At 40.3% G+C, this 15,430-nt stretch overlaps 1 protein-coding gene across 1 annotated transcript in view; it reads left to right on the top strand.

Moving 5' to 3' along the window:
* KISS1R (KISS1 receptor) overlaps positions 1-15,430 on the top strand; it is a 205,043-nt gene that overhangs the window by 129,054 nt on the left and 60,559 nt on the right. The window contains exon 3 of the mRNA XM_075190588.1: positions 12,083-12,218. Within this exon, the coding sequence (XP_075046689.1) occupies positions 12,083-12,218 (136 nt within the window). The remainder of the gene's footprint in view (positions 1-12,082; positions 12,219-15,430) is intronic.

The following is a 15,430-nucleotide window of genomic DNA, read 5'->3' as shown; positions in this document are numbered from 1 at the left end:
TAGCAGCGTTGGTGGCCAATGGGGATGCAGTGCCCAGCTGCATAATTAGGGCTGCAACATAGGACCTAATCAGCCGAGGATGGCCGATCCTAAACAGCCCTGCGCAAGTGCACCCGGCTGTTTGACACGGTGGCAGGGAACCTCAAGTGACCCGGTTGTTGCCTAGGCAACCAGGACAAGGGAGCCGGAAGTGACGCCCCGGTCATCATGGACGCCACCAACAGGAGGTAGAAGCGCAAGGCAAATTAGCATATTCTAAGTGGACAGATACCACCAGTCACAACTTCTGAGGTTCCAGTGATTGTGCCTGTCCATTTCCAGCTCCACATTCCTAAATCATCCAAGCATTATGAGGATCCCAAGTCTTGTAGAGGCTTTCTATATCAATGTGCCATTAATTTTGAGTTGCTTCCTGGAAACTTGTCCTATGATAAGTCCAATGGAACAAAGATGTATTTGTGGCCACCTTTTGATAGGTATTGCCTGACAGATTCAAGGATGAACTGATATCTTGGGAGCTTCCATATTCTTTTAAAGATTTAATTACCATGGGCAACAAGGTTGATATTCTGTTCAAAGTGAAGGCACAAGAGAAGTTACATCTTTGTCAAGCTGTCATTATGTCAGCACACCACATTGCCATCTGAGAAGCCTATGCAGCTCGGACACTTCCATCTATCGCCTGAGAAATTTGAGAGGAGGATTCAGAATTGCTTAGGCCTGTATTGTGCCGTACCTAATCATCTGATTGGAGTATGCCCTTAAATATTGGAAAATGCTGGAACCATGATGGTACTGGAGAGAGCATTCTGGATTCATCTGACCTCTTTCGTTCTACCAACCTGCATCTGAATTTTATCAATCCAGTTACTCTATATAGTCCAAGGGGATTAATTCAGGTTCTGACAAGGTCAATACAATTAAAGATTGTATTGAGGCAAAGAGAAAAAAACGCACCAAGAAAAAGAATTCATTTGACAACCCTATATTTGGCTATCTGATTTCTTGTTACTCAGGGAATACGAAAGATATGTGGTTGCCTGAGAGGTGAACCCTCACACTTAATTAACCAAAATACAAAACAAACAGAAGGAAGTGTATAGAGGGGCACTCTAGAAATGTTGGTCATATGTAGTTAAAAAGTATAACCATTATTATTTCATTAAAAATGAAAGTATCTCCAATCCAGGAAAAGCTAGCGATATAATAAAAAAAGGGGGAAGTGAATGTGTGAGAAAAATTGCGGATGAACCGCAAGAAACTCTGCCTGCCTGATGAGTGGATTATTTTAACACACCGATTGAATTCAATATTGTAACAATCCAGGTGGAAATGATTATATTTAGTTCACACCTAATTTTCAAAATAAATAATGTTTCCCAATATAATATTGCACTGCTAACATAACTATTACATATTGTTTCAACTTAAATTCTACCTGTCTCCATAAGGACAAGGTAAATAGCCAGTAGTTATGTTTTCTCATATGATTATAACACTATAAAGCAAAAATAGAAGTTAATGTGTTATAAAGTTAACCTCTATTTTGGCTTTATAGTGTTATAACACTTTTGGCTTTATATTAGAGATGGGCGGGCTCGATTCTCCAAGATCTGAAACCACCCGAACTTTGCCTATCCGAGTACCGAGCCGAGCAGGCTCGGTACTCTCCCGCCCGTTCGGATTCGAAATCGAGGCAAAACGCCATCGTGACGTATTCGTATTTAAGAGCTCGATTCTCGCGAGATTTGAAAAACATAAATACCCGCCTCCACAGCAATCCATCGCCATTTGACAGAGGGAGAGAGCAGGGTTAGGTCACAGGCTATATTAGCGCAGGGACAGAGCAATAAGTGTACACCTTATTCTTTGTATTATTATTTAATTTTTAATCTATTCAATTCTATAATTAATTCCAATTCTATTAGCAATTGTTAGAGCAGGAAGACAGGAGGATAGAAGAGGCTTTTTTTTTCTTCAATATTTTGCACTACAAGTGCTTTGGGGTGTCCCATATTCCCCAGTGTGAAACACTAATTTTTCTGGCTGTCAAAACTATTTATATTCTAGATTATATAACAGCTGAAAAGTTTTCTATTTTACTCCTAGTGGAGAGAGGATCTGATGCAGACAGATAACAAACTGCCTTTGTCCATTTCAATTTATATTGTACAGTCTATAATGGCTGAATTTTTTAGTATTTTCTACAAGTGGAGGGGGGCGTAGAGAGGCAGAAACCAAACTGCCTTTGTCCATTTCTTTAGATATTTAACTATAAGAGTAGGGTGTAATATACACCCAAAGACGATGGCTGCATTTGCCAATATGCATAGATGGAGAGTAAGACAATCTGGTTTGTGTGTAGAATTAATGACGGCCTACCAGAAATAAAACCGTTTTTTTCAGAACTATATAGCTTTACAATTACATTACTTATCCAAGAAGCAGGTGGAGCACTAAATTCGGTTATTTTATGCCCCAAAACATTGATTTTTAAACAAAATTGCAAAACAAAGCCAAACAAAACCAAAACCAAAACACATAAGGGCGGTTTGGCAAAACCAAAACCAAAATCAAAACACGACGGTAATCCAGATACAAAACCAAAACCAAAACACGGGGGTCAGTGAGCATCTCTACTTTATATTCAACACCTACTTCATAGTAAAGGAGTCAATTAATTCATTTACATTTACACCAAGATAATTTTCCAAGCAGTTAATGACTCACTGGGATTGCTAAGACATAATAATGTTACATAGTAAACTATTTTTTTTTTACACCTTAGCTTATTACCCCAGCCAGAGGGGTTAGGATGAGCCCCAGCTCTGGGCTGAATTCCCTTGAAGAGGCCACATATTTCTGTAGGCCAGATTCCTCTAGGGAACTCAGCTCCATTCTGATCAGTCTGGAGCTTGTTCCCACTATGATTAAGGGACTCCACGTTACAAGTTTTCCTGTTGTAGCGTGACCAGCCCAACTAGGTATAACCTGGTGTTGTTTGTTCCCGCTCATCAGCTGTGACCAGCGCTGGTGCAGGACTTTTGGGGAGTGATGTTTATTTATTTCACTAGTAAAGACACTATACAATACTTTGCTCTACAGCTGGAATACCTATGAAAATAAAAAAAAAATCTGCCTACTAAAAGATGTGTTTATATATGTAACTTACTGAAACTAGGCTGTGCCACACTTATGTCCTTACTGTAAAGAAATTGTGCTTGCATGAATCATGCAATTTACGATGGACTTTCGAGTCCACGTAGTTTTACTGCGAATGTGCTACACAACAAAGTGGAGTTTGATGCCTCAGTATCTAATCCTAAATCAGACCAAAAGTTGATAAATTATTTAATGGATTCAGCTTGAGGAAGGAGATACTATCAAGTATTACTATTTTCTTCACTCCAGAATAAGCCTGATTACTGAGGGGCTGATTTAGAATAAATAGCAAACTTTTTCCTAGTATAGCATTTTCAGCTGAAGAAGCCATGTTGCATTGCAAGAGTGCAAATGCACAAACATGAAATATAAACTTTATTACATCTTCTATCCCTCCAGTGCAAAAAAGCATGACTTTTGAAAAACCATGCACATTTAAAATGCCAGTCTCCTCCTGTACATTTTCTTCTAGCATTAGTTCCACAGATCATATCTCACAGACTTCCTGACTTAATTCAGCTCATTCGACCGCAGACACGCAGACTGCCACCTCACAGAACTTCAGGATCTCCATCCCACTCTCAAAGGATTCTGTCCTTTCATGAGGCACAAACATCCTCTCATCCAGAGACTCCGCTGCCATGAAATCTCATCCTCCCAATGTGCAGAGACCCATCCTCACGGTATGGGGACATTTTCAATAGAGATGTTCACTGACCCCCGTGTTCTGGTTTTGGCTTTGGTTTTGGATCTGGATTAGCTTCGTGTTTTGGTTTTGGCAAAACCGCCCTTGTGTGTTTTGGTTTTGGTTCTGGTTTTGGATCACGATTTTTTATAAAATCACATTTTTGCTTTTTTCCCCCCTACATTATTTTTAACCTCAATACCACTAATTTCAAGTCATTTACAGTCAATTTTAAACACCTCACAGGTCACAATATTATTTTAATACACTTTCAAACAAAGTCTGCAGCGACCTGGCTGGATGCTAAGTGACAGAGCAATGACTCAAACACACGGCAGTTCCTAGCACATCTAGGAAACATTGTCACACAGCAGTGTCAGTAAAGAAAAGTGGTGCAAGATGGAATTGTCCTTGGATCATGAAATCAGTTATTTTTGGTTTTGTATCTGGATTAACTTCGTGTTTTGGTTTTTGATCCCTATTTGTTTTTCTAAAATCACATTTTGCTTTTTTCCCCCTACATTATTATTAACCTCAATAACACTAAATGCAAGTCATTTGAAGTCAATTTTGACCAACTCGCAGGTCACAATATTATTTTCATACACTTTCAAACAAAGACTTCAGCCATTCTTGCCAGTGATAAGAAGGCCATTGTCATGCCTGGGCATAAGACCAAAAATCCACCTCATATGTGTGGAATTATTTTTACCCAAATTGTGACAACAGTTGTCTAGCCATTTGAAGCATTGTAAAGCCACAGTCAGTAGAGGTAGGGACCTTAACCATCTAGGAACCTCATCCATGTTATGCCATTTGAAGAGAGTTCATGGGAAGCTTTTGTGAAAATCAGAAACTTATGCTAAAAAATAACAACAAGCAGTCCAGCATCAGCTACGTCCCTTCTCTCAGCTAGATTCCATCACCTGCAATCTACACCCCCAACACCTTCATCATCAATATCCTCACAAGTGATCGGAGTTAGTCATGCATCCAAGTCTCTAAGGCGAGATGACTCCTCCCCTATTCAGGACTCCTCAGAAGAATCCTTGAGCGATAGGCCCACTACTGCTGCTCCTGCTGCTGTGATTTCAACCCAGAAGCAGACCAAGAAAAAGACTACTAGTAGTTTACAACAATTGACTGTTAAACAATCCTTTGCAAGAGGAAGCAAGTATGAAAGCTGTCACCCAGTCGCAAAGCTGGTTTTAGACAGTTACTTGAGGTCTTCTGTCCCTGTTACCAAATTCCATCATGACACCATTTTGCTAGCAAAGCTGTTCCTCACCTTGGGTGTAGTACTACTTAACGAAAGTGAAAACACCTAGGGCTAGATTTACTAAGCTGCGGGTTTGAAAAAGTGGGGATGTTGCCTATAGCAACCAATCAGATTCTAGCTGTCATTTTGTAGGAAGTACTAAATAAATGAAAGCTAGAATCTGATTGGTTGCTATAGGCAACATCCCCACTTTTTCAAACCCGCAGCTTAGTAAATATACCCCCTACAGTGTTTACACCTACAGAATTATTGCGATTCTGAAGAGAGCGACAAGTAAGAAAGACCTACTTACATGTAAACAGACACAGGGCAGCTCAAATGTGAGAAGAGGCGACACTTTAAAGTTACGTCACTTCCAACCGCGATTCGGACATTTAATTTTTTAAAGCGGAAATGCATGGACCATGTAAGTAGTACCTTTACTTTAGGGGTCCGTGCGTTGGTGCTTTAAAATAAAAAAAAATCCAAGTCGCGATTGGAAGTGATATAATTTTGAAGTGTCACCCTCTTCTCACAATAGAGCTGCCCTGTGTCTGTTTACATGTAAGTAGGTATTTCTAGGTTTATTCACTCTTCAGAATCATAATAATTCTGTAGGTGTAAACAATATTGGTGATTACACTATCGTAAATGCAATTACCTTACCACCGCTCACCTCTAGCAGAAGGTTCGTAAAAATGTAATTATTGGGCAATAAAATGCCATTCTACCCACTGTACACTTAACCACAGATATGTGGACAAGCGAAACTGGGCAAACTAAAGATTATATGATTGTGACATCCTACTGGGTTGGTGATTCACCTTCAACAGCAGGAACAGCAGCAGCATGTACCCAAGAACGTGACATTTTTCAGAGGCAGGCTACTCTGTGTCATCTACTTCACTAAGAGGCAAATTATTATTATAATTATTATTTTTAATATTATTATTATTATTATTATTATTATTATTATTATTATCGTAGATTTGTAAGACACCCCAGTGCTCCACAGCGCCGTACAGTAGGGAACACAAGGACATACATAAAACAAGACGTACATAAAATAAGAGCAGACAAGGCAGACAAAATGAATGGAAACATGAAAGCAAAGGGTATAGAAGACCCTGCTCATTAGAGAGCTTACATTCTAAATGGAAGAGGGCACAGCTGAAACAAGAGGAGCGAGTGTGGCTCAGAGTGGAGATTGGGATAGTTGTGAAGGTGCATTAGTGTGAATAGTGTTATCAAGGATAAGGTTACCTTTAAAAAAGAGATGGATTTTTAAAGAGCATCTAAAGACTTGAAGGTTGTGGGAAAGTATGATTGAGTGTGGTAGGGAATTCCAGAAGTGGGGAGCAGCACGGGAGAAGTCTTGAAGGCGGGAGTGAGAGGTGGTTATCAGAGACGAGACAAGGCGCAGGTCAGAGGTAATACCGCTAACAACCTGTTTAAAAAACTAAGGGATGTCATTGCAACATGGCTTATCCTGCTTGAGCATTACAGCGTGGGGAATTCCATCACATTTCCTGTTTTGCTCACACAATCAATTTGGTGGTACAAAGCTTTTTAAAAAATGACAATGCATGCAGGAGATGCTGTCTGTATCCCAAAATATTTAGGGTCATTTTCGGGATTCTGCCACAGCATGTAGGACAATGCAGCAGCTGCAAGAAGAATAGAATTTAGCGGGATGTACATTAGTCCAAAGCAGTAGAGAATACTTTCCGTGTTGTGCAAGGTGTTGAAACCACTCAAAGTAGTCACCTGTGAAGAGAGTGAAGACACTATTAGCTTGAGTCAAGTGATTCCCCTAATTAGACTTTTTTAAAAGCAGCAAGATAAATTGAAGGAGGAAATGAAACATGGCAATTACGCTAATTATGTTAGAGTTGTAGATTAAGTATTTATTTGCTTCGCCAGGATCCAAGAGTTATCAAGATCTTCAAATTGGATCATTACAATTTGGCAACTGTGCTTGATCCTAGGTTTAAGAGCTATGTCTTTTCTTTCTTTCCAACAGACCCAGATCTCAAGAGATGCAATGAGCTCCTGGTCAGCAAGCTGACAGCTCAAGTGGTATATGACACAATGATGTCTCCTCCTTCAGTTTCTCTGGAAATTGCTGCTAGGAAAAAACTTAGCTTTCCCAAGACACCCAGTGGTCAGGGCCATCTCTTCTATTGGGCACGATGGGCAGGTGCCCGGGTGCCCTGCAGGCAAGGGGGGCCTGTCCGAATCCTAAGAAAAAAAATAAATATTTTTTTTATTTTTTTTAAATACTTGCCTTGCGGTCACATCAGCGGTGATTCGGCTCCCTCCCTGGTCCCCTCTTCTGTGCTGTGCTCGCAGTGAATGCTGGGCGTGATGACACGCCCAGCATTCACTGCAACCACAGCACGGAAGAGGGTAGAAGAGACTCAGCGGCGCGGAAAAAAGAAGAGGATTGGACTTAAGGTAAGTTAAGGGGGCCCCTATATATATATATATATATATATATATATATATATATATATATATATGTATATATAGATATATATATATATATTAATAAATAGTGTGTGTGTGTGTGTAAAAAAAATATATATGTATGTAAAAAAAGAATGTGATTATATATAATCACTTTTTTTTACATACATATATATATATATATATATATATATATATATATTTATAATTTTTTTTTTATTTTTTTTTTAGGGGCCCGGTACACTGCATTGCCCGGGGGTCCATAAAGTTGTTAAGGTGGCCCTGCCGGTGGTGATGCAGATGAGTCTGCACAACATTTTGACATTTGGTCTGGTCTAAAAGAATTGCCCAAAAATCGTGACAGCTCTTCCATAAAATGAAGTACAAATTCCATGAGGAAGGCAATTACATCAAAGTACAGAGACTTTTGTGATGGTGTATTTCAGCGGGGATGGATGAAGTAATGTTTCGGGATGATATACACATTAATGAGGGTGAATATGATGACAGTGTAGATTGCAGGTGCTGAGATCTAGCTGAGAGAAGTGAGCTAGCTAATGCTGGTATGCTTGCAATTATTTTTGGTAGAATGGCATGTTGGCAATTTTATGTTTTTCTACAGTAATTTTTCACCTTTATTAGAAAGATGTTTTTTTCTTTAAAAAGGTACAAGCTTTTTATTTACATTTTTCTTTCCCTGACTTTAAACCACTATGCACTTGAACATAGACTTTAGCACATGAGGTAGAGGGATTAGTATCATCATGACTGAGACTGGAGAGTGACAAGAACAAAGCCAACCCTCCTGTTTCTGTATGAGCTATGGTACAGTAGAATGTCACTGGAGACTTTTAAGAACACTGACGGCCCTTTTTTACAATTAGTTTCAGCACTAAACCCTACCACCTCTCCTGTTTCTGAGTGAGCTGTGGTACAGTAAAAATGTAACTGCAGATTTAGACCAAGCATGCCAGCCCTATTAATTCTTTTTTTGCAACGACTATTCGCAATGGAGCAATGGAGCTTTCCTGTTTGTGTGTTACCTATATAATACAGTACAATGTGACTGCAGATTTAGAAGACCAAGCTTGCCATCCCTATTATTTCTATTTCAGCAATGACAATTAGTAATGGAGCAATGGAGCTCTCCTCGTTGTGTTTTACCTATATAACACAGTACAATGTGACTGCAGATTTAGAAGACCAAGCCTGCCAGACCTATTATATGTTTTTCAGCAATGACAATTAGCAATAGAGCAATGGAGCTCTCCTGAATGTCACTGGAGACTTTGAAGAACACTGCTACCCCTCCTCTTTGTTTTCTATGTATGACACTGCCCAACTGCACTAAAGACAGCCAAGAACTGTGCTACCCCTTCTGTGTCCCCCTGTGGACGCCGTGTAGGTCAGTACTTTTAGAATCAAAAACTTGCGAGATCCGACGACATAACAATGACGCTTTGCCTCGTTTTCAATTCTACTCGGATCTGCTAAGTTAGGGTGTGTTCGGTTCTCGGGGAACCGAGCCTGAGCATCTCTATTTTTCAAAGGGGGGTAATCCATGGAAATACCTGTAGGAACGGGCTTTCCAGATGTTTCTCACACATTTACCTGTGGTGCCAACGCTGTCTCTCTACTGCGGTCATGTTGCTCCTGGTTTACCTCTGAAAATGGGGATCCTCCTGCTGGTTCTCCTGATGTGTCTCTTTGCACTGGTTCTCTTTACAGCCACATGTTAGGCCACCCCCAAATTATGAGAAACACCTCTCTGGTGCCTCCTGACAACTTTGCTCTGGGCACCTCCCTTTTTGGGGTCTATAACATGCCCCGCAGCATCCACCCCCTTTCTCTAATAGGGATCTGTCTCAGATCCCTATTAGAGAAAGGTCCGTAATGGAGTCATACATTTGTGGCCCTGCCACATCTGCTGCACAATCCGTTTGCTCTGATGGGATCTGGGGACTATTAGGGGTCTAAACTCACTAAATGAGTCATAAATTTGTGGCCCCACAGCATCCACCTTCCACCCCTTTCCTCTGCTGGGGACCCAGGACCACACACCTATATTTTGGGTCAGGCACACACTCTTTCACTTAGGAAAAGCAGAGTCTTTTATAGACTCTGGTCCTCCACATTAACCATCACTGGCAATTTCTCGTGGCTAAGCACCCCCCCCCCATTGACGGAACTGTCCATGTCACTGGCTCTCGCAAGACTTGCAGCTCATATCCTAATATTCCCCCTGGTGACTGCTCCGGTGGGGGAGCCCAAACATGTAATGTGACATACGTTACACTGTCCACTTCATAAATGAGCTACATTTTTTGACAACAGACAAAAATTCATTGGCCTCACAGAGAGTGTCACATCTCAACTATTTTATTGAAGGGTAGTAAATATTTGGCTCTGTGCAATGGTGTATTGCCATATCACAGTGATCACTATCTCCTACCAGAAGATTTAAAATCCAAGAGTTATCAGAATATAATAATTTCAAGCTGTGCAGAAAAGATCAGTGTTGTAGATTTAAATTCAGCGGAGCACATTTTCTTTATCAGAATAATACACTACAGTTTCTATGGAGCAAATAGCTATATCTCTGAGTGAAGAGTTCGTCTATAGTAAATATAATCTTAAACTCTGAACACTATGTTGCTGATATAGCAATGCCTTAAGCCATAAATCCACATTAAACATGAAGCTTCTGGGGTTGTAGTAATTACAGTTTTATAGAACAATTTTCTCAGTATCTGAGCCTGCTGCTTATGGAATCTTATAATCACTCCCTTCCATGCCCTGCATCTGAAGCTTTGATGACTAAATAGGTGCTATTAACCTCTGATAGAGATGGTCTCTGAAAATAGATGGCTTTTCATAAAAATAGGAAATAAATTGGTATGGGAAATAATAGTTGTTTAAGAGGCAAACAGCAGGTCTGCAAAGAGATCTTAAAGTACGACTGCAGGTTTTGTGTTACCCATACCAATTTTTCAGCATGCTCTAACATTTACATGCTCTATATGCAATTTCCTTGCAATTAGGTTGCACATGGCTATTTTTTGTTGCTTGTAAATAACCCATGCTTATACTAACCTAATGACAATAAATAGTGTAACTGATTAAGGTAAAAAAGCGCTCACTAGTGGCCAGGGCCACCTTCAGAAATCATGGGGCCCAGTACGAGCCCCCCGGCCCCCCCCACCCAATGAGCGACCCCCCATGAGCAACAGCAAAACATACCGTGACAGCCAGGCACCAGGATGCGGTCGGTCGCAGGGGTGGAGAAATCGGAGCGGAGACCAGCGGGGCCCCAGATAAGTCTTTGCTTCGCTGTTGTACCGGGCCCTTGGTGAGCCCGGGCCCAGTACAACAGTAGTCCCCGTACCCCCCTGATGGCGGCCCTGCTAGTGGCTGCTATAGGGCCAGCTCATGTTCTGATGAGCAGAGCGAGTGCCTAAGGAGCAGTGTGTCATTCTTACTGCTCTGGATATGTATTGCTGTCCCACCCCCAGAAAAATTATGATTTATTCCTGTAATTGCTAGTCATAGGAATGAACCTCACAACATGCAGACGCTTTCAGGACACATCTTACATCTCGCTCACCTCTAGAATTGCATGTCATCCTTGTGATGTCAATGATGTGTAATTTTAGAGTAAGAAGTCAGATAATACACATTGCCAGGAGGTCATGTAAATAAAAACATAAAGCAGTGCTACAGATCACAAACGTTTTGTGCATTTGTACATATATTAGAATTCAATCATTTACTAATCTTCTTATTCAATCTACTGTGATGTTTGGCTATTTTTTTAAGTTCAGATGCCCATTGCTCCTACTGGCCTAAATGAAAAACATATACATTTAAATGTTAGTAAAATGTATCTATAGAAATCTAAATTATTGGCCAATATGATGAATAGGTTAAAATATAGAATTTGGGCCATGATTTTAAAAGATGCACCTGACAAGTTGGTGCAGATGAAATAGGAAGTGTCAGTCAATCAGATGTTTGCTTTCGTTTTTTAAATTGCATTAGAACAATTACAGAATCTGATCAGTACCTATGGACAGCACCATATTTTTCTAGTTTTCATGCATGTCCTCCTAAAACAGTACAGTATATAACCAGCTCTGGGTTTTTTTTGTTGCATTTCATAATATTTGAATATTTTACTCCTTTCCTCATGTACAGAATACAATATAAACAAATATTGCTAATATTATGATAAAATTAAGTTTCTTTCTCTCACCTTCCTTTTGTGACAGTGCAATACAATGTAAAATTCTCTTTCTCTGCTCCTCCCTATGACAAGTCTTTAGTTGACTGAATCCATTTACTGGAAACACTTTTCTGTACTGTTCATTCACTGTCAAGAACACTAACAAAGCATAATAGTTGGAAAACCTCAGATTGCATGGACTCTACATTGAAAGTGGATAGAAATTGCCTCCCTATTTGAAAACCTATTTTTACCACTCTCATATATGCTTGCTTTATTCTCCTAGGTGTCAGTTCAAGCTACCTGTGTGACCCTGACTGCTATGAGTGTGGATCGCTGGTATGTGACAGTGTTCCCGCTGCGCTCCCTGCGTCAAAGGACACCACGTGTGGCTGTAGCTGTGAGTCTAGGAATCTGGATAGGTAACTAGAAACACTACTTAATATAGTTTCTGTCATTAACTGTATTCTGTATAGGAAAAAATATAACACCTCACATTGGAGGTTACAGAAACACACATTTGTATACCTGGCGCTTACCAATTGCATATGGAAAATAAAAAAAGAATGAACATAATGAAGAAAAAGAATAAACATGGGACAAAGAAAGAGGATAGAAAGTACTAATCATAAATCTTTGATAAGACAGACAATTTAGAGCTTCAATTAGATATTCATATATTTAAATAACATTGAACCTCACCTACTGTGCTATTTATTTGAAAAAGGCATGTTTATGAGACAGGCAATTTAGTATCACTATTAAAAAATATATTTATGGAAGTTGAATCACACCTACAGTGCTATTTATTTGAGCCAGGGGCGGACCCAGACATTTGCCCTACCCGGGGCGATTTTAGGGGGGGGCGATTTAGGCCACGCACCCTTTCTGTGTTCTAAGGCTCCCGGCGGCTGCACAGTATGTTCAGCAGTGAAAGTGTGCTGTCCCGCTGCTCTGATTGTGTTTAAAACACAATCAGAGCAGCCGGGCAGCATACTGTCCCTGCTGAACGGACCTGCACAGTGTGCAGCTGTCGGCAGCAAGCCCCTGGTAAAGGGGGCAATCGCCCCGATCGCCCCCCCCCCCCCCTGGATCCGCCACTGATTTGAGCAGTTGGTATAAACTATTTTCTGATCATTTAAACTAAACCTACTGCACAACAACATTTATTTGAGTAAATAAAGACTTTTGAAAGTTTGGTTTAACAGAAAGGCATAATGTGGAAGCACACTTACGGCAGTGATTATAAAGGGCTCACTGTGTCTGTTCCCATAATCTTCACATCAACCTTAAAATTCTTAAACATCTATATCCAAATAAACACACAGAGTCATGTATAATTTGCTAAAAATGGAAGGACATTTATTATTATTTTAGTATTAAACTAAACCTATGGTGGCGGATAAAGGGCACTGCGATACAGCTCCCATGCTGATACAACTAGATAACGTGGGAACTGGCGCAAACCGCCGTACATCCACTAACCATGGGGAACACATTCCAAACTATCATGTGCTGAATTGGAGTCAGAGTGACTGCCCCTTCTAAACTCACACTGCCCTCCCTCACTGAGCCGGACAGGGACCCTCCTCACTGAAGGACCAAAAAAGGAGTTACTGGTGCCTCTAAGGGGACAGTGACCTGCGGCCAACTACCTTTGCGCCCACTAATCAGCCGCTGAACGCAGTGCCTTCCTATCGCAAACCTTTACACATAAAATAATTAACTAAGGAGTGGGTTTGTGGGATCTCGTGCTGCAGAGTGAGACAAACCAGGAAGTGCCGTCTGCTATATTCAATCCAGGACCCTCCCCCAGGAACTACCATTGGTCGGGCCCCACCCAATGTTAACCCCTTCAGGTAAGTGTTCAGCCTGTTACAAACCCTGTCGCCCTTTAAGTGCGTTCAACCTAAAAGCCTCGCTTGTCATTTCAGTGACAAACAAACATTTATGACACAGGTAATTTTTCTGCACTATAGCTATTAAGTGGACGGGAACCTATTTATAAAGTCCTTAACCATGCGGAAACTGCTGGCGCGGGGAAGTGGACTGGGGGGATTTATCTGGAAGCTGGGACTGGAGGGATGTAAAGTGTGGCTGGGAGTCTGGAAGTGTGGGAAATCTCTTCATCAGCTCGAAAAATAAATGAAAAATAAACATTAAAAATATTGTACCCTTACTACATTGATAAAACATATGCTAGCTGTATGGGTGTACTTTGTTAGCACATTTTCCAAGCTCAGCAGAGTTGATACATTAAGTGAAAATCTGGGCAAAGGTTCATGTTATGCTGAACACAGAAGTAGCCAGAGGAAAAGTACTTTTTTGAGGCACCTGCAGAGAAATATTGTGTTATGGTATTTTTCTTTTGAAAAAAATTAATATGCCCATGATGCCAGACACCTCAGGAATGGCAAATTTTGAGAGGACAACACTTTTATGGTGGCAAAGCAACATTTTTTAAATTATGCTATATTATAAAATCTAGATGCTGACTTTCTTCATCAAGCACCTGTGGCTCCTACTCTGATGGCTGAATTTGGGGCAAAAACAGAAGGGGTGAATATGATAAATTGTGGGACTCCTCCTTTTGGAGCCTTTCTACATAGCCCCCCTCCACTTCATGGGCCTCCTCCTCCTGGTCCTCCTCCCTAGCACCCAGATTATGACAGCAATGGTGGCGAAAGTGTTGGAATGAATTTGAAACATTAGTTTATTTATAAATGTTATCTCTGTCTCAAGTGAAACACAACTCTACACCACTTTCATATGGACTTGAACTTGGAGGTTTTGTTTTTATTCACATACTGAATCAGATATATCACTCTGATGTAGCAGGCCTAGCACTTTGTCCAATGGAGGTCATTACAATCCATATTGCTTTGTAATGGGCCAGATATAACAGTAATGTTATTTTTAAATATAAATGATGCGATTAATAGAGAATTTACCCCTATCAATCTCAGCCCTCAAATTTGCTAGTAATCTATTTAATTGTAAATTTCCTTCCACTATTGTTCTTGAAAATGACCTGCTATCCCTTTTCATGTTGAGAGACTGTTTATTTCTATCCAGCCACACCCAGATTCTGTTAAACCTGAACTTTGTTCTGATTATTATCCGCTATTCCTGGATTGTGTTTGTTTATTGCATTGTTATGTTCTGCAACAATGTGTTTGTGTTTCAATAAACTGGTATATCCTTCACTTATTCTGTGCTACTTTGCTATCATTACAAACACTCAATTAATCACAACATAATCTATACCCAGGCAATTAGGGGTGTGACAATGCCTACCCAGTCATACACACACACACAATCATAGGAGAACACTCCTGCATACACTATATAATAGTTGTAGAGTAGATGATTCAGCCCTGCCATTTGATCACATGTTATTAGTAGTTCAGCAATTGATTGCTTGTTGTTTTGCCTACATTTCTTCTCTTTGAAATTATTTGTGAGACAGTGCCCTATGTGAGCCACTTTACAGGGCATTTAAGTATTGTAACTCATGACTGTTTTTTTATTCCTCTTTTTATTCACATCTAACCAAGGACAGCCAGGATGCCTCTGTCTCCTTCACTACAGGCTTTAAGGGAGGATATGCCTACCTGTTGGCATCCCGCATAAA

The sequence above is a fragment of the Mixophyes fleayi genome, chromosome 1 (genome assembly GCF_038048845.1).
Source record: "Mixophyes fleayi isolate aMixFle1 chromosome 1, aMixFle1.hap1, whole genome shotgun sequence".
Lineage (NCBI taxonomy): Eukaryota > Metazoa > Chordata > Amphibia > Anura > Limnodynastidae > Mixophyes > Mixophyes fleayi.
Note: the sequence above shows the minus strand (reverse complement) of the source record. Positions and strands in the feature narration are given on the sequence as shown.